General features: G+C 37.1%; 1 protein-coding gene across 1 annotated transcript in view; it reads right to left on the bottom strand.

The window, feature by feature from the left end:
• The window catches only part of RSPO2 (R-spondin 2), a 108,490-nt gene that overhangs the window by 22,862 nt on the left and 58,114 nt on the right, over positions 1-27,514 (bottom strand). The window contains exons 3-4 of the mRNA XM_074846759.1: positions 18,697-18,840; positions 17,468-17,656 (exon numbers count right to left, since the gene is read on the bottom strand). Coding sequence (XP_074702860.1) covers positions 17,468-17,656; positions 18,697-18,840 — 333 coding nt within the window. The remainder of the gene's footprint in view (positions 1-17,467; positions 17,657-18,696; positions 18,841-27,514) is intronic.

Here is a 27,514-nt window from a genome sequence, read left to right as displayed (position 1 = left end):
GCAGTAACTATTATCACTTCATTTTCTGTAAAATGGCTTAGGCTTGAAACCTCCCACACTTTTGCCTTGCGACTGCTCTGGACCGTCAAACAATCAGAAAGTGCTTGTTTTCAAAATCGAATATGTGTGGTAGCATGGTGGCATCACTACCGTTCAACGGCCTTTTAAAATGTGCTTTTTTAATTTTAAATTTGGATCAGCTGAACATCATATTCACATGAACACTAACGTAATAGGATAACTTCAATCAACTCAACTTTGAAGACCACAAGTAACACATTTTTAAAAGAAAGCTACTTTTTACTAGCAGAATGTAAATATAACTAAAGAATGAAGTATTTTTATCAATAGCAGGAAATTGCTGTGCTTAATAAAAGATTTGGAAAATCTGACTACATCATAACTGGGTTTAGTGCAATCTCTTTGAGGACACAGAATTACACCTATTCAACACTAATGAAACTGCTGACAGGAACGAAGGAAGTAAATCACCAGCTATTATTTCGCTCGGTCACAATGCATTGCATTAGCTCATTTTTCAGAGCCTAAACTAGAACATGAATTTCTAATCTCCTTAAATTAGCATGCTAGTTCAATTGCATTGAAATGGGCCTTCACTAATAACACTTGATTTTTTGCTGCTGACTAGGATTTACGTAAATACCAGGAAAGCAAGCTCTTTAGAAATACACCAAATCTGTAGTCCTACATGACAACATTCACTTCTTCACAAATTATATGCCGAATGTTTTCATATGGAAATACATTGGAGTTTTCACATGAATACCTAAATGAGATACAGCATTTTAGCAAACATTGAAAACTCTAAACTAGCACCTTTAAATACGTTTCTTTTGGGGTTGGATGTAAGGTACAAGTTTGACAAACACATTGAGTCAAAAATTATGAGCCAGTCACAAGTAAAATTTAAACCCACTAGATTTTAAAGCAATAATTAATTTCCAGTGCTTTTTATTTAATTTCTGGTGTTGAAACATTCAGGGTGTCTGTGTTTTCAGAATTCTGCCCGCAGCTACAAAGACTGGAAAAATAGCTAAAACATGAAAATTGTTATTATGTGGTGGTTCCAGCAGCTGAACTTTAAGAAATTAGGAAACTGTTGACAAAAATCACACAAGAAAGCAATACAGGGAACTCCCATTAATGTCCTCATTACTACTTTATTCTCTTCACTTAATCGTCTTAAGAAGTAATAAGGTAAAGCCGTTTTATAACAATTCCTGCACGTGATGCATGGTAACTTCCACAATTCAAAGAGCTCTGCTGAAGGAAATACCTGAGCTTTCTCCAAGTGTCCACAGGGGACAAACACTCTTACAGGTTTCAGGGCATTTATACCTTTCCTTTGGTAGCTGAAGCATTGCTATGCTGATAGTATCAGTTTCACTTCCTGAAAAAAGTCTTTCCAAAATCAGTCATTTTTGATGAGGGAGAAGCCCAAAGTTCCCACATCACATTGTTCTCAGTAAAAAGGCCTTCCCCTGTTCTCTTGTTTATTATTGTCTTAGAACAAAACCATTAGAAAAATTAGTATAAGTGGTATAAAAGGTAGACAAAACAATTCAATTGCTAGTGAGCTGACATGATGTCTTTACCACATACTGAACAGTTCTAGAGCGTTTACACAGTTAGCTGTATAATTAGATGAAATTTTGGTTCACATAGAAAAATAAAACACACCCCTACCAATAGATCCACACCCTGTTTAATAGCTCTGAAAGATGATATGGAGATGCTGACTTGGACAACTGTCTAAAAAAAAAATAAAAATTTTAAGTGGTTCTTTTGCAACACGTTGCTCCCAGCTTTGAAGTGCATGCACTGATGCAGCTAGTTATAACTCCAACTCCAGCAGTGCTATTTAAGATCTTATTCTATAGTCAACTGGTTGGGGAAAGTATATCTATCTTTTTTTTTCTTTTTTTTTAAATATCATTTCTTCTAGGACAGCATTCCCTGAATTACAGAGAGGTTCCAAAATCGTTCAATGAAGTGAGAAGGACTGTACTTATATTCTGGCTTCTATTTTAAGTTCACTTTTAAGTTCTGAGATCCTGTTACTCTGTGGAACAACTAATGACTACAAAACAGCCAGATTTGCTTCTCATTTAAACCAATCAAGCAATGAAACGTTGCTGGCTTTGATGGAACTTCTGATTTTTGGCAATAACCATCAAGAAGCTCACGCTCATCAATGCTCAGAGATCAACAGGAACTCATCTATAGAACAACACTGACCTATTCCAGATAACTATCTCACCCAGAACAAAGATGTGAACACTTTATAAACATGAGTTGCAGTCTGAGATACTGTAAACCTATGACACTGTAATAAAAGGGGGGAATGTTCCCCTCCAAAAGAAATGGAATTTCTTTTATCTCCCTAAAAAAATAATTCAGATGGTTGGAAAAAAGTAAGAGAAAAGTAATATATTATTCTTTCACAACACACTCCACCCAAAAAACATTATTCTGGAAAAGACATATGAATCAACTTTTTTTAGTTTGAAATTTTAAGGACAGTTACTTATTTAATAAAAAAACTCCAGTTGAAAGAAATATTCAGCATGTTATAAAACTTCTTACGAAACACTGTGCTGTTTTTCAGGCCACCTCTATTACCAAGTTCTGCAGAAATGATGAATCCCTTTTCTCCTTTTCCTGGCCACAGCTGCAAGAAAAAATGAACCTTATCTCCCAGGATTTTTCCATTTATGTCTAGGACTCATGATCCACTGGCTTCCCCTGCTATCAAAAGAGGTATTACTGCAGCCTATGCTCAAGCTGGCATTGGACTGCAGAGCTGATTAAGAAAGTCTGGTGGCAGAATAATCATGCACTGAGTGCTGCAAATTACAGCTGATAGCATGTATTCATAAATCCTGCAGAGAATATATATTTAATCACCTTCAATGATTATGAAAAACTGATTCTGACCATTACATTAGAATGTCAGTATTTTTATTATAAAACTGACACAGTCTGTAATGATCTTGAAATCAACTTTCTTTTGCTTCAAGACTTATCTCCTTGTAATCTGCCACAGTACTTTCTTCTAGCTAGAAACCTTCCACCAGCTATTCTAGTTGCCTAACCAGAGCAATGATTTGAAGCCTGGCACAGGACTTGCTCAACAGATATTTATCTGTGGAGTTTTTATGGCTCAGAAATTTTTTCAGCCCTCAGTTATGAAAGACAATCTCTTTTCTTCTGTTGTAAATACACTCAAATAGTCCTACTTGTATATCACTCCTAGTGCTATAAGGCAGAGTTGTGAACTGATTTTTAGTGCATCCCTTCTGCACAATCTTTTGCAATGCTTAAAATTTATTCTCTATATTTGGCCAAATTGTGGGTTTTCTTTGCTAGGCCTCAGAAAAGTTGTTTCTTCGTAGTTTAGATGTTATAAGGAACAGGTGGTAAATCAGGAGGTACAAAATAATCTGGTCCATAAATTCAGAGCATGGAATTTAACCATTTTTGTGGTAGTTTTTAACTCGCTTTGTTTTAGAAAATTTTGTAATCTTTAGGCATTTGTAATTTCAAGTAGCAGATAAATGTAGCACTTTTGCCAGTACTGAAGTTACTACAGTATTAAACCTAAATGCATTCTAGCTTCTAGACAGTTATGCTAGATCTGATCAAAGTTGCTTGGCACTTGCATCTAGTCAACAGCTGAGGTTTCATTATGCAATTTTAAAAGCAATGAATTAAGCAAAAATGTTTCACAGTTTTCACAGCACTCTTTCTACTGTGCTGAACTCTTTGTATAAGTACAGTTGGAAACCCATTCAAGATGTTCACATTTGTATCTGACAGAGAAGCAGAATAATTTAAAATCTGGCTGGCATTTTCATCAGGAGTTCACTATAATGAGTGCTATGGAGTTATCATGGGATCTTGATGTCACTGGAAATACCTGTGATCTTTATGCTACATGATAGTGCAACTCAAACATAGGTGCTTGAAAGTCATGCCCCTTGTTTGAAATTCTTAAAGTTCTTAATAAATCTGACGTGCTGTAAAGCGCCTACGCTTATTGGTGTCCTACTGCTGCTGCTCTTTGCATCTAGATACCTGCATGCTTCTCTGCTCTCCAGCAGAGTCTGGCTTGGTACCAGGTTCACAGAAGTCATCAGATTTATATGTCTGATCAGCTAAGAACACCAAGGAACACTCATAGGAAACCAATAAATTATAATTTGAGTAGAAAGGCTTAAAATGGACAAATACATGAACACCAAGCTAATCAGGTCCTACAAGAAGACAGATCTCAAAGAAATAGTCTTAAAAGATGAGCTAAATTTGCTCATCTGTGTCTGCAATATTTATACACAATAAATAGATGTGCACAACAAAATTAAAGTGTCAGACTTGGAGGTGATATGTAAGGCTGTACAAACTCAGCCTTCATTTGAACTCCAATAGCCCTCTTCCTGATTCACACTGTATAAAGAAACATAAACTGAAAATCTCTCTCATTAAATGGCAAAGATGATGTAAGATTCTAATTTGATAGAGGATCCTTTAAATTAGACTTTTGGAGCCCCTTCAGAATCTAAGATGTGGCAGCTTAGACACACAAAATAAATACATTTAAGAGAGAGGACATTTTGCATAAAATGGGAACTTGGGAACCAAACATATTGGTGCAGTATTGTGTCCATCATAATTAATACTGCTTCTATGCTTGATCATTTAGCACAGAATGTTATCCCGACACAGGTACAGTACTGAGTTACCTCTGTGGTATGGCATTGCTATACTGTAGTAACATTCCTATACATGTTACTACTCATTTTAGTCTAAGTGATTCTTAAGACTGTACCCAGAAAAATTATTTAAATCTGCCCATTTTTAATGTGACACTATAATACCATGTAAAATCAATGCAGAGTAGGGATGACCTGTTCATCGTGAGCAGTTCTTGCTATCTATTGCTCTTTTTCTCTGCTCACATTCTCACTCCTTTTCTAAATATCTGCAGTCATCTTTCTAGTTCTTCAGAATGAACCTGAAATTCAAACTGTTCAAGAGGAAGCTCTTATCATTCACCTCTGAGGTGCAAAGCAAAAAGTACTATGGGAATCAGTGGTGTCCAAGCTTTCCAATATCAGGTAAAATTATCTCAAATTATCTCAGAAAACTCTAAAAAAAAAAGACAACACAAAAAACCCAAGTAAAAACAAGCAACAACAACAAAAAGCAGATCTTTTCCTCCATTCCCCTCTTTCTGTGCTGCTCATGAGAGGTAAAGGTGCAGACTTATCTAGAAGCTCTCTATGAAAGATTTCCACAGCACATCCTTAAAAATCAGTACAGTTGACTCCAGCCTAGTTCTACCACTGGCAGTGACTTGATCAAGTGAGAGCAGCTGGGGAGATTGCTCCTCCACTTATTCCTGTTGGCATTCCCCCCTGACTTCTGTTGCCAGCTGGTGCAAGTTAATTAAATTAAATCTGGCCTACAGGAGAGTAATGGAAGCTGCTGCATTTATGAATTGAGCAGTGTCCCTTTCCAGAACATTTGTGAGCCCCTCTGTGATAATTATTTGACAGGAATAAACCCCACAACAGAGTAAGTCCCCCAAGTTAGCGCTTGTGAGCTATGCACCAATAAAGCAAACCACAGTGCTTTATCACAAACATAGTACCCCATGATCTGAAAACATTGTATCTGCACAGCACTGTGCCAGATCTAATAAATCCTGTCTCTCAGCAGGGGTAATTAACTCTTTCACAGCATTATGCTGATACTTTTAAACAGTTTCTATTTCCCAAGCTACCTTACGTAGCACCAGCTTGGGAGCCTCCGAACTACACATCACTGTAGACGTGACCATTGTGTGTCAGATTTTAAAAGGCACTGGAAACCAGTCAGTCAAGCAGCATATGTGGATAGGCTTTAACTTTTGTACTTCGTTAACAAAGCCATTAATGAGGACTCAAATGTCCCTACATGTTTTTTTCCTGTCTAAAGAGACAAGAAACAGGAAGAAGCCATAACTGTATTTCTCAGATTCTTTCCTCTCTCCTCTTTGCTCGATGCTTTACATTTCAGATTTACCCTGTCTGGTTGTGGGATAGGAGCAAACAATTTCTGCTGAATTCAGCCTGAACCCATGAAGTTCCTGTCTTAGGCTACCTTAGGTTGCCACTAGCTATCAAGCAAGCAGGCAGCAGAGCATTCAGAATGATTCTCCAGAAGAAGAAAGCTGTTATAAAGGGTACAGACAGGCCATCACAATCAATCAAGTTACAGCAGTGTAATGAGTTCCTAGCTTAACAGCCAAGCAGCTGTAATTAGCTGCATGTACATTGCTAGTTTACTGCAAGTCAGACGGTGATGTATACTTAGATAATATACTTTGCATGGGTACTGCACAAGGAGTATGCACTCAGTTATGTCTCAGCTGAAAAGCTTTATCTACTTAAACTATCATTTAACTGTTGGTAATCACATGTGCATCCAAAGAATCTAATTTCTGTCACAGCTGGTTAGTGATCATCAAACCAGTCCTACAAAGCAAGACTCAACATTCAGTCATACACATATTTTCTTACAGCATCCTTAAGGATGATGAGGCAGATGATATAATCTAAATATTGCATAGAAATACTGCATATTTTCTAAATATTATAGTATGGTGAAGTCTTTCTACTTCCGTCACAGTTGCCATTATTTATGGAATAACTTCCAATATCCAAACACTGCCGTTGTTAGTACCTGTTATGCTGGAGAGATGAACTGTACAAAAGATGAGGAGTATCAGAAAGACCCAGCCAAAAATTCTGCCAGGAGTACATCAGGATGTGGCCCTTGTATCAATGTTGTAAAAACAAATAATATCTGTATAGCATAACAGGTTTATTACTTAAGAAGAGATTTCTGTGCAAGGAAAGCCTTACTTAATCCTTAAAAGTGAATGAGGCTGATTGCTCTCTAGTCATGCCACACCTGAAGCAGATGGCTCTACAGACTTGCCATACCCAGGCCTGTGGTTGGGGAGAGGATATGCATAGAACTGTGCCTTACTGATTGATCCTCAGAGAGGAAAATATAATCTCAGCTAGGTGAGTGTTTGCTGGTTTCTTCTGCTGTGACTGAAATGGCTGACACTATTAATGTATAAAAATAGCTCTCTGGTTGAGAATCAGAAATGAGTAAATGAATGGCTTTTTGTCCTACAGGTGGATTGTAGTTTCAGAATGAGCAAAAGACAAAAACCAATAGGAGCTACTTCATAAGGGCATGCACAATAAAATTTGTCAAGTACCTTTTATGGACAAATTCAATCTCTGCCCTTGGATCACCTACATCTCTTTCAGTATTTGTATTTCCATTTGGATTAGCAGCTGGCTCTCCTTCAGCATTTTTAAACAATTCTGAACTGTATAATTGCCATGGGATGGTTCTAACTCACACTCAGGTCATTTATGAGGATTTACACTCTGGTACTTACTCTCACAGGAGATACTGCGTCACACAATACTCACGCTGCTTCTGAAATACAGTATACTTAAGGAAACACACATGTTGAAAGTACTTCTTTGGTCTAAGATATAATAATGGTGTGGCAGGTGCACCTGCCCCAATAAAGACCAAAACATCTTGACTGCTGAAAGGAAAGAGTTAAACTAGAAGCTGCCAGCCCCATGGTGACTGTGGTCATGCACAGACCTTAGTCGAGGGAAAGGAAAGTCAAGGCCCTTCGGTCAACAGACGAGACCCTCAGCCAATGAAATGCCTCAGTTGAGAGAAGTTTCTAGACTGTTGACCATATATGACCACATCTCAGATTCGACTAGGGTATAAATGGAGCCCCACTGGAGGGCAAATTGAGCCAGTCCTCCTTGGAGCAGTGGGTCTGCAGTCAGGGACTCTATCCTTGGATCAGAATGCTGCCCAAGGCAACTCCTGAAGTTTGCAAGCCCTCGCCTTGTTGGGTGAGTGATTGTGCATTTTGGGTCATCATCCCTAAAACTTAAGCTTAAATTGGTTGTGTAGTGTTAGTTCTGTTTGACAGACATCTGAACCTGTAGTTTACTAATGTAAACTAGTTTACTAGTGCTAAACAATTTTGATTAGAATAAATCTCACTTCAAGTACCTGCCTTGTCTGATTTGAGAGATTCCACGACATGGCAATAAATAAATTTGCATACAACCTTTTAATGATTGGAAAAACTATGTGAAAGTCTTCCCAAGAAGACTATTTAACTAAAAAGGAAGACTGAAGTATAATTTATATTCAGAAGAAAGGGAAAAATGTGCTTGAGTTGGCTCTTCTGTACTGCCAGTAATTCCCTGATAATCTTCTGAAAATAAGTTGAAAATGTATCATGCTGCAATATGGTAAAACAATACATAAAATTCCACAGGCTGAATTGTCCTGATAAGGCTTGTAGAGCCAAAACCTTGCTCTCACGTGTATATAGTCCATTACAAGATATGCTTTGGGCAGTGGTACTGAAGAAGGAAAACCAGAACAGAAATCAAATGACAATAACCCTTTTCCACAAGTGTTTTGTTAATGTTTTGAAAGGTACCTTCTAAAGATCATTTTAGACAGATTTTATTTCTGCTCTTAAAAAGAACCACGCATTTTTAAATTCTGCTTAAGTCAAAAAGAACTAAGCCTCTCAAAACCTTTAAAAACCTGAGCCATCAGTTAAATAAGCAAACAAACCAAAACCACACTTTACTACAACAGTACTCCAAGGAAATTTAGGCTACTTATACCTATCTAAGCTAAGTTACAGGTTTCAATATAAGTAATGTATTATTTCACCATATTCACAGAAGCCCACAAATTTTAATAATTGTAATTGTAACCCATAGTAATATTTATCTGGACTAAAGCAGCCAAAAAGTTTTGTGAGTTAACACCAAGCTGCTTCAATTTCCATGCAAGATCCACCATACCAGTTTCAAGGAAAATACCAACCCAAATACTAGACAGTTACCTAAATTACCTAAATCTTGGAAGGGTTATTTTCAATAAGTGTTGATATTTTTCAGAGCACTTAATTGCTTAACCACTTAATTTAACTGACCTTATTTCAAACACATAGAAAATGGAAGAGGAGGAGTCAACAGCCGTATCTTTTTCACAGAGCTTTGACAGCCATCTAGATCATCAAGCAATGGGATGATAGCAGTGGAGTCATTCCTGTAAAATCTCAAAGGAAACCTGCATGTTGGTCCTTGACAGAGAGTACTTGGGTTTAGAATTAAACAAAACTGCTATTCAAACTGATATTCAAGTTTATATAGCTTATAAAAACTATTTCTAACTACTTTTTAGATACAAGTCTAATTGGATTGCATTTTCCCTCTAGAAGATAACTAAGGAATGGATTGCTTCCAGCAATGTAATAGACATAAACCAGCAATTTTTTAAAAGTCATACTAAGTTTATTCTTGAACTCATTTTAATGAATATGAATCCAATTCAGGCGCAATCTCTTAGCTCACACATTTGTAAGCATTTTCTTTTCTGCATGTGTTCAGGGTTTTTGTTGCTCAGGTGTGAGGGGTTAAAACAAGTGCTGCATAACAAATTCAGCTGAAACATTTTGTGTGCAAGTGAAGTTTCAGCAGGATTTCATAGATTCATTCAGTCACATATTTCTTCATTCATATGACCAAATAACACACAAATTACACTGTATTAAAAGTAATATTTATATTAATCTTTCTGTATCTCTGTCCTGTAGCTGTGAACATCAAAATGTCATACTGGGTTGTCAGGAGCTAACATATTTCTTATTAAATCAGCCTTAAGGAAAGAACATAGCTGTTCATGTTTCATCATTAACACACCTTAGTTTTCTTTACTGCTTTGATATGAAAGCATGGAGAAGTACACTCCTCCATCAACAGATTCCTAATTTTCCTATCCCTGCTGCAGGAGGGAAAAAGAAGACAAACACACAAGAAATAGCAGTATAGGTTTTTTGTTTCTAAGAAAAAAAATATAATAAAATACTATATTTTAATGCAGAAAAGAAAAATCAGAGTTTCCTGATATATTTCAGTTAATTTATAGTATCCTATCGGCTGAAAGGTACACTACCTAACTTCTATCTGCAAATCTAAGAAGTGCTCCAATACAGGTATGTACATGCATGCAAATCTCAGTGTCAATGAATGCAAATGTCATGAAAATACAATTACAAATTTGCTGTGCGTTTCTATATTTTTCACTTTGGAACAAATAAAAACAACACCATTTTTCCTATCATTTATAAATCATCATCTCACAAATAAGCATATGAAGAGGAGCAGAGTTACAACCAATAAAGGGAAAATACTTAATCTTTGAGAATTGTCAGAGTAATAGCTAACCCTGGTTTTCTCACAGTTGACCTGATTTCAGAAGGAGGCTGGACTAGATGACCTGCTGCAGTCCTTTCCAACCTGAACTACTTATAATTAAATTTTGATTATTTTTATTATTACCAGAGATTACAACCTTTGCACTCTTTTTAGAAGCCAGCACAAACTTATTGACTATTGATAATATAACTATACCTCTTGCCTATGTGCCTTAGTTTAAAATACTTAAAGACTCATTGCAGGCACTCTCACTGAAATGAGCAATATAAGGCGTTTTATTTTTCCTTAGGGTTTATATTTCCTTTACTGTTTTCACCTGCAGCAATCCCTTCTGAATGTGATCAGCTAAAGGGTAGGAAAAAAAAATTTTAACACTCTCAGCACAACATTCTCTGTATGAAGCAGATGTTGACAATCCAGATGAGCAGATTCTGTAGCTGACAAAAGCTTGTTTCCTGAACAAATATACTAACAAGCATGCCAGGCTCTGAAGGTTAAGCCACACTACAAAACAGTTCTTATTTTCTGGAAAGCCTCCAAACTACATTCACCTTGTCCCTTCTTGCTCCCACTTGCTAGCTCCTTCACAAAATGTGCGGAATGGCCATCAACTGAAATATTTGCAAAAACATTTGCTCATTATTATTGCTTTTCCAACCTGCACTGTGCAAATAAGTGTCTTTGGTGGAGTTTACTTCTTGTAAGCTCTCTGTTGATGCTGAAGTGCTTTTTCCTTTCTTCCTTCAGAAGCTTTGAGTCATGCTTTGTAACTGAAAATTATGGGTTATATTTTCAGACAAGCTAAGGCCAAGCCTTCTTGGTCAAAGTGTAATTGGTGCTCACAAAATACTTCAAGGAGGCAAGCCTGCTTGGTGATACCAATATTCTAGCAGAGTCAATACTCAGTGACGCCACACTTAATGGAGCTTCTACCTGTCTGCTGAAGGCAATAAAGGGCAGATTTGGTCCAACGCTACTGCAAATTTAACAGAGAGTTGCAGTAGGCAATGACAGTATATTGTTGTAAATTCTATGTACTACAGTCTCCTTTAAAATGATGATTAAGACTTGAAAACCCTAGTTTTTAGTATTATAGTGATAAATAGTATTCCAATGTCTTCAAGATTCATGCAATACTAACCAAAGCAGTAAAATCTTACTGTTTGTAAATCTTGTCACCTTTCCCCAAGTCATAATGCTTTCTGTTTCTTACCATCCTTCTTCAGATCATGCCTCAACTTATAACATAATCTTTTCTAAGTAGGATCATTTTCTTTTATCTATAACTTGCAACATACATTTATGTCATGACTTAACTAACAATGGAACGAAATCCTCAAGTTACTAAAAACGTCAACAACTTAGACTGGACTTTAAGATTTGAAAAGTCAAAGCAACTCTAAAACTAAAATAAAGTTCTATTTCTGCATCTCTATAGATCCTCTGCTGGTCTTTCAATGTTTTCTTAGACTGCCATAGTGCATTAACTTAAAATAAATGTACACTGTGCTATGTATCTTTTAGATCCTATGCAAGATTTTGAAATTACAAGTGTGCACCATTCAGCCAAGACCATTAAGTGAAAAGGTCAAATAATAATAAAGTCAATCAAGAAATCAGCAGTTCCAACTAAGCTTTCATCCTGATTAAAGCTAAACTTGGAAATGCATGAAACAACAGTTAGCATTATATTCAAATCATTAGACATACTCTGCATATTATTTCAACATCAATAAAACAGGCCAAATTAAGAGATCTCAGCACTAGAACAAACAAGGTAAAGACTTGTTTTGGTTCTTTTCCCTATGACCAGTCATTTCAGCTTCTCTCTAATTAGGAGTAAACGATACCAGAAACGTTGCAAAGCCCAAACAGGAAGAACAGTGTTCTTTCAGCCTAAACCCACAGCACATTTTGCCATTCACAGCCACAGAATCATCCAGGTTGGTCCCCAGTCTGACTTCCTGCTCTCAGTAGGATCAAGACCATTTGGACCAGATTGTCCACGGCTTTGTTGAGTCAGGTCTTGGAAACATCCAAGGATGGTGACTGCACAGTCTACTGGACCAATCTAGCCAAGCGCTCTACTGTTCTCACGGAGAAGGCAACATTTCTTGCTACTCCTGAACCAGTCTTTGCCACTTAGGTTATCTGTTCCTGTGGCAACATAACATGACCAATAGCAGACAGAAAATATGGTGGCTATGTTTACTGAGACCCACCTAGAGAAAGTTAGCCTCTTCTAAATAAATCTTTGTTTATATTCAGAGAGAAATCCAGATATCCTTTGACAGGTTTCAAAAGAAAACAAATGTAGGTAACACCAAACTTCCAGGGAGGAGTGAGGGGACAACATAAGAGCATTTTTTACCCTTTTTACTGCAGGTCATAAAGTTAAAGCCAGAAATTTTAAAACATTCACTCTCAAATGAATATGTCATTTTAAAGAAGGGAAAAATACTTACCTACTAGAGATAACTATACCTGTAACATGGCTTCTATTAGAAATTATGCTAGTTTAGAATACTCTAAGTGTATAAGTAGTGTCTTCACCAAAGTTTATGTACAGCTTTACTCTAAATATTGTCTACCCTACCTTAAATATTTTTTGCAAACCAGGATCATTAAGTCTTTGTTTGCCATATCACTAGAGCTTATCAGACTAAAAAAACCCTCACACTACTTAGTTAACATGCATTTTGCAGCTTTGTATATTTATTAGCTTTCTGTATTTAAGTATATATTCTTTTATTTTTTCAGTCATAATTTCTGAATATTAATAATGAAATGTAACTGCAGTATAAGGGCAGAAAGTCTGATTGGGTCATTTTACTGTTGCTCTTCCAGAAGTCTTAAATTCTATTGCAGCAATAGAAAGAAGAAAGATTACTGCATAACCCCCCCCCAAAATCCAATCAACCAGCACGAAGTCCATCCAGTTACATGCCTGTGTCCAGGCAAGAACTCTCTACCACTGTAGCCTCATGTCCTGCTGCCTTTCCCTTTTTGAGATCAGGAAATTAATACAGACATACATTCCATCTTCATCTCTCTTTCTCCATGTCTGAAATAAGCATTCATAAATGGCATTGGGATTTGTACTAGAAATAATAGAGTTTGGCATAGAGTAATATTCATGATTCAAACAGCTTGAAGAACTGCAGTCTGATGGAAGACTAAAAGAAGCAGAGTGACTTTGCTTGCCTGTGTAATACTTAATATGAAACATGAGGGCAACCTGCAAGTTCCTCAAGGGTACAAACAAAAGAGGAGTAATTACTGAGGTGAACACAGGGAACATGTAAAAATAAGATGTAAAAAAAATATTTATAATAAATATATGGGAAAACTTCAAGACAGCAATATTTATCAGTCCATAAAACGTTTCTGCCTGCTAATTTCCCCACTGCAGTCACTCTTTTTTAAAAATTCTTTTTTTTCTTTCTTTTTGAGCTAAAGAGGAGAAAATTCCTTATCAGGAAGAGATGGGTAGGAGGTGGCCTGAATGATTCAAGTCATCTTTTTCTAAGTCTAACCTCCCATAGTATGAGTCATGTTAAACCCAAGCCACAGGGTAACATACATAACATAAACAGATACACAAATGTGACATTCCCATCTGGTAATAACAGTTAAATCAATTAGTACTGACAATAAGAAAATATCACTGGGTAACATACTTGAAATCAAGTAGAATATCCTCTTATGTGGCTGGCTTCAGTAGGAAAGAAGTGAAATCATCTTTCACTTGCATTCCAGCTTGTATCCATACAAGTCTACAAATACTGGGAAAGTCATAAAGAATTATTCTTCATCAACTAGATTTGTACCACAGACATATGGCCAGATGGGTAACATCTCAAACCCTGAGAAACATGAAACTGAATGGTAGGTAAACTGAATTCAGTAGGCAAACTGAATTTAACTCCACTTCTTCTGCAAATGTGTAAAAATCTGTTTCGGAAATTCTTCTGTAGTGTGACCATAAATAGTAACTGTAAAATGTACAGAAGTAGAAAGCATGTGTCAAAAGCACTTTATTTGACCCTGTTCTACCAAAAATATCCTTACTTCCTGTGCTCAGTTTAATCCATCACAATCTACCACCATTTTAGCTATATAATCCATTACTTATCCCACACATTTGTGTGCATTTATGTACTGACAACACTAGAAAGAAAGGATTTATTAACAGCCTCTCAATTGACATTTACAGGGATTATGGTTCTTCGGTCCCCCAGTAGTGTTAACCTTACATTTCTCTCTTATTTCCTCAGTTTAAAAGTTCAATTACAAAATTTCTAACATTAGGAAAACACCATATTTTTAAAAACACAATCTCTTCCTTAGCAGCCAGGACCTGCTTGATTTGAGCTTCCCTGTAACTAGTGTCTCTGCCTCCCACTACTTCACAGTGATTAAATAAGCAATGAAACATTTCAAGTGTCTAATGGGGCAACCTGCTAACTACATTAAATATGACGAAGGAATGGGATCTTAGGCCAGATGTGTATATAATCATAATGAAAGCATACTACAAAGCAGGAGTTTCAAACAGGACAATCTCTGTGGTTTCCTCACCTGCAGAGATAACCAGGCCTGGGGAAGACTTACCCTAGGCACTTAGAAACCCACTGACACACTCCTTCCCAGGAGTTTCTTAGAGGAGAGAGAAAGGAGTTTATACTCTGGCAGGTATTTTATATGATGGCACAGAAGTGGTATTAAGCATCAGCGTTCAGTGTGGAGAGTTCAAACCTGCAGTTTTGTATATGTTTATTTTTATCTCTGAAAACACAGGCAGGGAATTCCACACCATGGGAGGATGGGAGAGGATTGTAATCTTTAGGATTTACTGGAGCCCATGGTTATGAGAGAATACCACAAGCCTTTTTACTGAATTTGTATTTGCAGCAATTTTCCTGATACACAGTGAAAAAAAATGCAGCAATTTGAACTAGACGAGGCAATAAATTTCCTAAATCTTAGGAAAGCCCACCACTGTGCCTTTGAAAAGATAAGGTAAATCTTTAATTTACCTAAACTGCTAGACAAGAAAATTTGAAACAATCTAAAAGAATCTGCTACAAAAAGGTATGAATGTTCAATAGCTAGAGATTACCACAGTTACATGAGCATGCTACAGCATTCATAAATATTGTGGTCCATTTAAGCACACTTCTCAAACTATTTACAACAATTTGAATAATCTGTACCCTAACTAAATTATCCAGACTAAACCCATACCTGTAAATTTCTACTTGCTGGGAGCTTATATAGAAGCTGGACACTTCATCCATGAAATACCTCCCTCTATACACACTGGGTACATAATGACAATCTGTACCACATAGAGTTCAATTGAAAATATTCTGCGATTTTCTCAAATTTTCCACTACAAGCTATACTTTATGCATCTGAACGGAAAAAAGAAAAGAAAATATTAATGAGATTTTGTAGAATTTAACACAGGCTCTTTTTTCTTCCTTCCATTTTAGCTGTAAATCATTTCCCCAGTTGATCTGATCACTAACTCCATTTGGGCTTTGTTAGAAGTAAATAAGAACAGCTCATCCTCCTCAGCAGGCTGCAAGCACTAGTAAGTGTAGCTACCTTGATGTAGATGCAGCTGACTCGCATTCAAAGACACACATACCATGGCAGCCCAAATCAGTCTTGATTTTTACCTTTTCTTCTTCCTTCCTATGGAGATGCTAGTTCCATAGGTTCCACTCTCCAATGTCTTCGAGAACTTTATTTAGGTTGGAGATTAACTGTGCTGTACAATGCACCCCAGGACCGCTATGACAATGTGCATGCACATGTGTATGAGTATAGGGAGTGGGACAGGGAGGAAGAGTGCACAACAGACTCAGTTAACCTGGATAACAGAGAATCAACTTTATATTCTCTTCCAGATTGTGCCAGGGTCCTAGAGACAAAAATGAAGCTTGCACAGATTTAATCTGTAAACTAAAACTTTATGTAAAATTTTCACACGTACTGGTGGGCAGTATGTTCAAGCCAAGAGAGACATAATCAACAATCCCAGAGCACAAGCTTATTTATGTAACTTTTCTAAGATTATTTATCAGGTTATGGCTTTTCTCAGGACTCTGCAACCCTTTATTCCTTTTTATTTGTCGGATCTCACAGTTGACTCAGGTTGCAGCAGGAGGTTGGACTAGAGAACTCTTGAAGTCCCTTCAAGTCTGAATCTTTCTTTAATCCTATGATTCCAAAAGGAATGGCATCTTTATCATTTGTTGATCACCCACCTCTCCTACAAATTCTGAAAACTCTAAGTGTTCAGTCTGCGCAAGTGAAAGAGGTTAATCATTTCAGTTTAAAAGATAACAAAAACTCCTCTCTATCAGTGACATGTCTCCACTTTGGGGTCTACAAAACTGAACACAGAATTGAAACTCCATTTCCTTTTTCAAATCAGCATCACTACATAAGTCTTAGAACACCATGATAAAGATGTGTGACTATTTCTTTTATCTACTTGTGGTAATTGCCATAAGCTGGTCTCATGCTGAAAAGCTTGATATCTATCACTGTTCTACTTGCATCTCATCTATCATAGTTTGGCCCTGATCTACAATATGCAGAACAAGCAACACATTCCAGATAATACTTCCAGCTAACATTGCCATGTGTAACTAACTTCATTTAATTTAAATACCCACCACACCAGCACTGGGTGCACCGCCTGCAGAAAGGTTTAGAATCACAATCTTTCCTGCCATGCACAGAGTAATTAGTTATTCCACCATCACTATCGTTTTCATGTTGTAGCTAAAACTGCAACCTGTTATGGTTCTTCCACAAGGCACATCTTTGAAAAAGCCTCAGTACCACACCAGGAAAAACACAGTTTCACAGTCTACTGAGAGACTGATCACTCCCATGCTGAGCCTTTCCCTGGAGTCTTGCTGCACAAATTAGGACTGCCGTAGTACTTCTGCCTTTCAGCCTTGGCTGGCAGAGCAGAGACAGGATTTCCCTTTCAGCTGGGATGAAATAGCGCTTTTTTTTCAAGTTAGAAATGGGATTTCAGTGAAGGAAAGCTCAAAGATTTTTGTGGCATGGACTACACTTACCTCCTGGACAATGCCTCATGGCCATTTTACACCGCCTGGATTCTGCAATGGTTGGGCACGGTACTGTGTCTTTCGCTGGCTTCTTCACAATTTGTCTTGTTCTTGTTTCCAGGCCCCACTTAAATCCACATGTTTTGTTATTTCTGCTGCAAGTTCCCCACTCGCTCCACTGACCCACTTCACAGCCTTCTGATAAAGCAAAAGAAAACATAAGTGAGCAATTCTTCTGGGTTTTTCTTTATTTCCTTTTTTTTTTTTTTTTTTATTAGAATACACTGTTAGAAAGCACCACTTGAAAGCTTTACTGTTAACAGGCAAAAACTTAGAAACAAAATAAAAATCTCTTACAGAACCTGAGAGAATCTTTTTGGCAGGCAACAAACTGAGCATAAAACCATCAGACTATCAACCGGTGTGTATAGACATCATGTCAGTGCCAAATACTCAAAACCCCTCCTAAAATCATGAGATCGATTGAAATTTTTCTCTTAATAAATAAATCCTATTTGGTTGTCACCTGGATTTGCAAAGCTCAAGAGTTCACATTTCCAAGTCCTCTCCATCGTGAAATGCAAGGAATACTCTTGAAAGAAAATCTGTCCTGACATAATCCCCAGGCTTCAAGATAAAACACCAAATTGTTAGATTCGACAAATATTGTGAGAATTGTCAATGCTGGCTCAGAGTTATAAAGTAAATTTCTACCAAAACCACTTATTTGGTGCTTTATATTTATTACTTGCTAATGGAAAAGGGAGTAGCTGCAGAGAAACTAAAAGTGAATTTGAAGCCCAAATGTTACAGGAATTCAATCTGCCCTGTCCTGGGTTCTTGCCTTGCTAAAAGGCAAAATGAGCAGATAGTTTAATGAGAGCAAGAATCCAACAAGTACATCACTGTTCTAATGCAGTTCTAATGCAAAAACTGGCCTTCCTGAAGTCTTACAAATTCTGAATCATAAATCCTCATACAAAGTGATTAACAGTTAAGAGGACAGAACTTTCTGATGCAGAACAGAGTGGCATTCCCAATAATGCAATATTTCAGTTTGGAAAAAACCTATTATTATTAATAATTATTATTAGGGGTAAAGAAATACAGACACAATTCATTAGTGAATATTTCTTGATAGGAAATGTTAAGCATCAGCTTAAAAATAGTGCCATATTTGAACCTGGCCATATGGCCAAAGACCTGCTTGAGCAGCATTGCTGTGCTAGAAGACTCACCCACACATTCCATAAGATCTTCCAAGGCTGCAAATCCAGGGGGGCATCCTCGGAAGCAGCGGCCTCTGTGCGAGTAAAAGCCAGTTTTGCATTTGGTGCAAAAGTCTCTGCTAAAGCAGGAGTCGCAGTTTTCTATTCTGCATCCTGAATCAAAAGGATCATAAGGAACAATGATACATTTAAGTTGGGGTGAGACTAAAAATGAAAGGACTTATAAAGCAATAAAATAGCAAACCCAGAAGTGCTATAATGAGGAATACTGTCATCCTGAAATCTATCTGCTCTCTAAGAGAAATTACAATTAACTGTAATTATTTATCATGTTTTCCCCTACATCCTTTTAATCTTTTTTTTTTTTTTTATTCAGAACTGTAGATAAAACCTGTAGTTAAGTGATATTTGAGTTAATTACATCTTTTCGGAGGAAAAACGTTCAATGTAAATTATTTTTGGTTTTAAGTAATTTTGAGGAAACTAAGATGCAAAAATTATTTTGGGAAGTATGCACGTATTATATGTACTGCCTGCAGTTTATTATTTGTCATTGAAAGCAGGATACATCTTTTTCCATGAGTTGTCCCTATAAATAGCTGAATGAATGCTTTCATGTATTATATCTGATGTCCATATCTACACATGTGCTACCATGCAAAAAGCCTCAATTTTTCTGGATATAATTCCTCTCTATTATTAAGGCAGTTAAGCCATAAAAAATAACCATTATTAAATAATTAAAAGACAAAAAGCTATAATAAATAGCAAAACACCCCAAAAAACTATTGTCTTTTGAAATATTGTATTTCTCTGAAAATTTAAGAGAAATATTGTCTGCAATACATTACAGACTCAGAAGCAGACTGTTCAGAAACATCCTATCCCATACTAAAACATGGCAACTTGGAAATGAACTAGGTATCAACAATCATCTGCACACCTGGAAAGCAGAAATACTTACACAGAGGCTTATGAAAGTCAGTCATACATAACTACAAAAAAATGCGAGGGCAAAAGGTTCCAAAGATTAAAAAGTAAAAGCCATTGGAACAGTAATGAATACTTCAAAATTAATTTTTAAAAAACCCTAATCCTTCAGCTAACATACTTAATTTATATAAACTACATTAACTGTATCCTGTTTTCAGCTATCTGAAGTCACAGAAGGAAGCATTTGTTATTCATGTCATGCAACAAAATACGAATCTTTTTTGGTCACTTCTGTCATTCATTTATTCTTCATTCTTTTCTAAAGAAAAAATCACAAAAGTAAGGACTTCTGAAATAGCTATTGGTAAATATCCCCTAACAACACTTCAAATTTGGCCAATCTTTATAAAACAGATCTTAATAATTATTCTTGAACTTCAGCAGACCACAATAGGACATACCGTAACACTTAAACTGGGTGGTGGTAGAAAATTATCCTTTGTCAGCAAATTAGGGAAATATGAGGCTTTTTAGATCAGATTTCTTGTGGCATTGGAAAATAAATTAGGCAGATTGCATGAAAAGAAAAGAAAATATTTCAAATGCTGGTACACCTTTCTTTGGTTAGAAGGAATGCCTACATCAGTTTGAAGCTTTGCACGGCCAAAGGTAAGTTCTGCAGGCTCTATTTATACACAACCATGCATAACCTGCATGCTACCAACTCCTGTGTCCCGCATCTCTCAAAGGGGCTTTTTAGAACTTGTGTTTATATAAGCAGCACTAGTTGCACTTCTTATCACAGTTTAGTTTATAGGAAATTCCCAAGAACAATACATTATTTTTCACAAGGGTTGAACCAATCTCCAAAGAACAGGAGATCAATGCCCATACAATGACCCTGCAAAATCCCTTTCCTAGATTAATGTGTCCACAAGGCAAAATGGTATGGTGAGCTGCTCTGGAAATGTACCGCAATAGTTAATTGCAAATCTGGTTTGTTACGCTCAAGATGTACTGCAAGTATTTTATTGATTGCAATGCTTGAATCAAACATCCAGTGTGTTTAAATATTCAGAAAAAACATTTGCCTCTTGCCCACCCACACAAGACAGTTTGAAAAGACATCAAGGTTTTTCCAAATCATGTAGTCCAATGATGAGGTGCAGAACAGAACATTAAAAGAAAAATTAGCATCATGTGACCCTCCCTCAGATCCAAGTGACGCAAGTATATTTTTGAAATAATGTTTTAACTATTGCTTTCAAAACATGTTGTAGACTAACATGTTTAAAGTTTACTCCATTTGAACTTTTTGGGTGGAAGATGGATTAAATTAAAAACTTCTTGTACAAGTTGCTTTTTGATAACATATAAACATGCGTAGTAAGCGAAAGCCTGCCTCACCTTATGCTGGAGATACACTCCATAAAACTATTGTTATTTAACAGTACATATGTGAATACTCCATATTTAAACATTAAATGAATGAATCAATCTTTCAGTTTCTTGATCACAGTTCAAAATTTGCATCCTATTTATATTTTTTGCTTTGCCTTCTATGCCACTTTTCTTTTGTATCACAGTAGAATCCCTGTCATGATAATTATATTTTGGAGGCATTAGCAGGGGCTTCAGGATGAAGGTTGGGTGGAGATTTCCACCAAGGCAGTTTATTTTCAATTTTTTTCCTCTGAAAATTACTCCAAACATGAAATGCCTATTATTTAATCTGTATCAGATTCAATTTAGGGGATAATACTGAAATAATATTATGAATAAGAATTCTGAAAAAACATTAATTCACCAGAGTGATATTCAGCACAATACTTAGGGTTACTGAGTGCTAATCATAATGATATTTTAACTCAGTAACAGAGCACACTGTAGCTGAAGATCAACTGAGAGCAACGACTCCCTTTTGTCATCCTCCATACACTCAGTTTCAGATCATGAAGATGGTGGTGCAGCTAAGCCTTGCATGGATTTTTTTATAAAGTTTAAATAAACTATATTAAAAATCTGAAGAGCCGTACTCTAAAAGTTAGAAGAGCTAACTTTCTAGAAGTCTATTTCCAATCACAAACTGTCACAGCAGTGGTTATAAAATAAAGAAAACATTATAGTGTTTATTATTTTTTGTGCCTAGCTTCATCTTATTACATGGTTTCAATGCTTCTGGGGCAAATTTTCCTTTTTTTTTTCTCTAATAAAAGTGCTATTAATAAATTATTTTAACTATGACTGAGATTAGTTAATTAGAATAAATTAATTCTTTAACTTCTTTTGCTTTTACAGCTAAATATACCAACATGGAGAGATAAAGTGCACACATTTTTAGTTGGACTCCTAAAGAAAGCTGATACACCATTTTGAATATTAAGATAGACTGGTTTGGAAATAAATATAACTGTGTTGAATTTTGTATTTCTTTTTGTTAATCAGCATCATTATCTATGTAAACTTTATTCAATGTAGGTTTTAATGGAAGTATATAGCAGATTCCTAAAATTTTTTGCATTCTATTATTGAAATAATAAATTGGATAATAATTGAATAATATAGTATGAAATCTACAGAAGAGCTGTTAGACGTAATATTCAATAATTAAGAAAACCAACATTTTAAAAAACTGTATTATCCTTTACACAAAATAACATAACACAACCCAAGCAAACATTGTTTAATGTTAATGACCTGAACTGCTTTCTTCTGATTGCCACGGTTTTCAACCATTCAAACTTTCTGATCTCAGCATCTTATGCCTAACTCTAGAGAAAGAAAGCAAAAGCTTTCCTACTTTTAAAAAACCCTATCTAAATCCTTTTAAATTCCCTTTAAATTAACTAGTTAGCTTACTGATATAATTATAATAAACTTGAACAAGTCAGAGATTCTTTTTTCATCTGGAGATGGTTCTTGTCAAAAGCATTTTTATTACGTCAATTTACGAGCAACAGATCCAATTGCTTTTCTCAACAGTTCGGTGGTTTCATCTTCTGTATAATTTCAGTAGCTAAACCATGCAGCTAGTGTATTCTTTTTAGTCCAATTAAAAGATTACTTAGAAGTTTACAACACTAAAAAAACCCCAAAGGAAACAAGACCAAAAAACATGAGCTAAACATAGCTAAGACTTTAGACCCAAGGAGCTCTTTAGGTGAAGGAAATAGATAATGAATAACTGACATTATTCTTCAAAAATTATTTTTTTTCTTTAAAAATAAACAGAAAATGGTGCCCACTAGAGGTTTCCAGATAGACAAAGGTAACTGCCTGGGAGACTTTAGAATCAGTAAGGAGGATGAGCCTGGAAGATTGGTGTTGAGGGGAGAAAGAGCTGATAAGTTCAGACCTGCAGAAGAACCCCAAAGAGCAATCACATACCTTTGGCAGGCCTACCATAATTTCAAGGCAACAATGACAGAGTTGGAAGCTTAATATTCAGAACCTGAGAGTGAAGAAGTAAAGGGTCCTTCATTGCTGCTGTTCCCATTTAGCTAGCAACAAGAGGTCTGTAGGTCAGGGGCAGACACTTGAGCCTCTACCTCTTCCTTCCCTTGTATTCAGTTTGCAGTGTCTTATCAATGGTCTGCTTTCTACCAGACCTCAAATCCCTTCTATTCCTGTTCAGCATCGTGTCTCCTTACATCCCACTAGCCCTACTACCCTCTACTCATAGTCAGGGCCTGTTAGACATCATAACACTCTTACCACAACTCTTCTAGCACAATCTCATCTTTTCTTTCTAGTGATTCTATCTTGGGAAAGCCAGAAGGTCAAATATTTGCTTCCATCTTTCCACTTGAAAGGTATAAAACATCCTCGAAAGCCACCCTCATATGAAGACCACACATCTTCCTTGAGTACCATCCTCACATAACTGGACTTCAAAAAGCACTCAGGGAGGCCCAGAGAAATCAGCTGGTATGTTTGATTAGCACAGCCCATTTCTAAACAGATGACACTTTTTAAAATGTGGTGTATACTTCCCACAGAATTTGTATGTAAATGTTAAATGAACAACATTCTGACCTCACTGAAATCCATGGCAAAAGTCCTAGTCGCTTCAGCAAAGGGCAGTTTTAAACTAATAACTTTCTTATCCCATCAGATAGACCTAAGCCCACTGCAATGACTTCAATGGGCAAAATTAATATTAAGAACCCTAAAGAGATATAATCTTTCATGATAAATACCTATTTATAAAGTGAAAAGAGAGAACTAAAGAAGAGCAATACTCCAAAAGTTAGAAAAGCTAACTTTCTAGAAGTCTATTTTCAATCACAAGCTGTCACAAGAGTGGTTATAAATTCACAGCTCCATGACTTCACCTCCCAGGGGAAAGGGTGGAAGAGAAGTCACTGTTTTGTCTGGTGAAGCTAACTGGCCTGAAATTAGACAGAAGTGCTTTGCTCAAGTATCTTCAGTGTTCAGACAAAACAAAGCAAAACAAAAACATCCCTTCCACAGAGCTCTGAAGTGTTGATTTATTGGACAAGATATATAACTTCTCCAATGGGAAGTCTATTGATCCTGTGTAATCTCTTAATTTAGACTGACAGGAGAGTAAGAACTTGAATGACTGATATTTCAATAGAGCACAAGGGTAGATTATAGTATGCAAAAGTGCCTCCATGTTTGAGAGCAGTTACAGAATATGGTCAAGAAAGAAACATAATTCCATGAGCTAATACCATGCAACTGCTCAGTCAATGGCCAGGAAATCTACCAAGCTGAAAGACCAAATTCTTTGGTTCTACAGAGGAGAAAGAGAAAAAGGATCATAATATCTCCCTTAAAAAAGGCCATTTTCAGAAAAGAATCCAAAGACAGAAATTTAATTCTTCAACTTTGCTTACTGAAACAGTGGCAAATGATAATTTATGTACAGGACTTAGTAGCCAAAGTTCCCTTTTCCTTAATTTTCAGTGAGCTCTAGCACCCCATGGCACTTCAGAAATAATTTTCTTCTGAAGTGTTTTTGCACCAGATTTTTTTAAAAAAGTAGTAGCTATGAGCCATGTTTCAGTCAAGGTTACAGCAACCAGTCTCATCTATAGGAGTGCATTTAGCTAGCCAGCAATAAAACATTTGTATTTAGGCTTTACAATCTCATTTATATTGACCCAAATGTTCCTCTGCCATTTACTTGAATATCACAAAAAAGCAAATCTGATTGTTGTGGATGAAACTTACGATATTTATAGAAAACTATACAAATGGTGCATTAAAGAACTCTGGAAGGAGAAAGCCCGGATTACAAATCATGCCAAATTAGAGATACACTTTAAGCAGATGAACCACAGTGATATTAAAAGATTTTCATGACCCGCTTTGGCTTCCTGACAAGTCATGATAAGCTACTCCTACTCATTCTTCTTTTAAAATAAGCATTAAAGAATTGATGGAGTTACATTTTAGAGAAGGAATCAAAAGCCCAGGAGTTCAAAATACAAATTCAGATATTGAATTAAATTTAGACTCAGGTACATATGCCTATTATTGTAAAAAAAGAGTATGTGCCTCTGTAAACAGCTTCTTTCTGTACTATAATTAGAGAGACCATAATGTTACCAAAACAAATACTATCCTTCCATAGTAAATTTATCATCAGCTTATAAGGTGATGCAGAATAAGCTGAATTGTAGGGAAATATAATGCATTTGAAGCTCAAAATAAAGCATAAAATGCTCCGTATTGAGATGCATGTTCTTCATATTTTAACATACCTTAACAAGAAGAAGGCTTACTATATTAGTTTCTCATATTAAGTGCAATATGATGAATTTTAAAGTCAAAAGGTATCTATCTCAACTGTGAAAAGTAATGACTCATTTCTAAAATATTTTTACTGATATGCATAAACTTGAAAACTTTACACGTCTTATTTTGCCTTTGTGAAAGATTCATATCCTGTAGCGTTTCCATTGCCACATTGTGCCTTTCTAACCATAATCAGTGTGATTAACTACCCATCCATAACTCCCTTCATAACAAAGATATTTTGTAGTAGACATAGTGGTAAAGACTGTTGGTCAATTCCTAGTAATGTTACTAACAACGATTCACAGCAAGTTCTGCCCTGCATGAAACACGGGCACCAGTGAAGAGCAGCTGAGTATGGGAAAGGGAAGTGAGAACACATGAGAGGATCTGCATGAGTGGAAACCAGCAATGACCAGTGTAAGAAAGAGAACTGTACTGAACACCTTTAAGACAAAAAGATGATGATCATATTTTGCAAAAGGAAGCTGCAGACTGAAGCTGGGGAAGGAAATGTGTCATTCCTAAATTGAAGGGCTTGGTAGTCTTTGCACTGAAATTATGTCTTGCTTGAGGTGTCCCCTTGTGTTTCAGAAGTCGGAGTAATAGGTTATGATTCACTGCAGTTAGCACTTTCCTTTCAAAGGTCAAACTCAGTCTTTCCATTGAGGCATCATTCCAGAGGAGCCTCTGGGCCTGTAACTTATTAGGTTGGTTATCCTGGGGAGTGACAACTGTTGTTTGGTCCAAAGCACCTAATACTTTGGTCTTTCACACTGAGCTCTGACTCACAGTGCCTACTCTTCTTGCCCCAGATCTCTGTCTCTTCTACCCCAGAACCTCCTAACTACACCTATCCCCAGACTTCCCATTCCCATTGCACTCACTTCTTTCAACTCTGCTGCTCAGTAAAACAGAATTGGTGCTACAGACTTAACTTTACGCTGCCATCCCGACATGTCTGTTGGCACTTCACACCAATCTGTCATTGGCCAGCACCACCTTCTGTGCTAATCCTCTCCAGAATTTCCAGAGCTGAGAGAGACTTCAAAAGTCCAGACAGACTACACATTTTGTAACTCACCTTGAGGACACAAGGGCACATGAGGAACAAAGACTGTGCTAGTGCTAGCAAGAGCAGGAGACAGAGGCAAGATGCTAAAGAAAGCTATGATGTGAGCAGTTCTTATAGTGGATGGAGTATCAGTTGAACAACCAATGGAGAGAGAAGAGAGACCAAAACTTCCAGGAAAGTCACTGAGGAGACAGTAAAGAGAGGAGGAAAATCATAAGCAAAACAGCTTTAGCCTACAAGGGAGTATCTATAATAGTGTCCTGGGTTTGAGTGAGTAGAGGGGGTTTTGGTAGCAGGTGAGGGGGCTACAGCAGTGGGCCCCTGTGAGAAGCATCTCAAAGCTCCCCTGGCTCCAAGTCGGACCCACCTTTGCACCAAGGCTGAGCCTCTGTGATAACATATTTAAGAAGGGGAATCTGGGAGGAGGAGTTGGAGTTGTGAGGAGGAGTTGCAAGGAGAACATCTGTGCGAACACCAAGGTTAGTGGGAGGAAGGAGGAGGAAGTGGGGGAGGTGTGCTGCTGCTGAGTTCTCTCCTGTGGTGAGAGGGCAGGGCCACCCCCTTGCCACCGATGGAGGTCCACAGTGGAGCAGATGCCAACCTGCAGCCTGTGGAGGACCCCACCTCAGAGCAGGTGGCTGCACCCTAAGAAGGCTGGGATGCTGTGGGGAGAAGTCCCCACTGTTGTAGTTCAGCGCTGGGAGAATTGCAATACGTAGGGGTGTACTAAACCAGAAAACACTGCAGCCCATGGCAGGGCCTCATGTTTGTGGAGGACTGTCCCATGAGAGGGGAACCAGGCCAGAAGTTCCAACCCCTCACCAAAGGTGGAAGAAGTGGCAGGACTGACTGCACCCCCCATTCCCTTCCCCTGCGCCGCTGTGGGAGGAGGTAGAGATATTGGGAGCAAAGCTGAGTCCTGGAAGAAGGGAGGGGTGGGGGGAGGTGTTTTCAAGATGTAGTAATGCTTCTCACTGTCCTGTCAAGTGTTGTTGTTAGTGTTTGTAATAAATTTATGTTCTTTTCTTCTCCTAACAAGTCTGTCTTTTGCCC

The sequence above is a fragment of the Strix aluco genome, chromosome 1 (assembly GCF_031877795.1).
Source record: "Strix aluco isolate bStrAlu1 chromosome 1, bStrAlu1.hap1, whole genome shotgun sequence".
NCBI lineage: Eukaryota > Metazoa > Chordata > Aves > Strigiformes > Strigidae > Strix > Strix aluco.
This window is presented reverse-complemented; position numbering and strand designations above follow the sequence as displayed.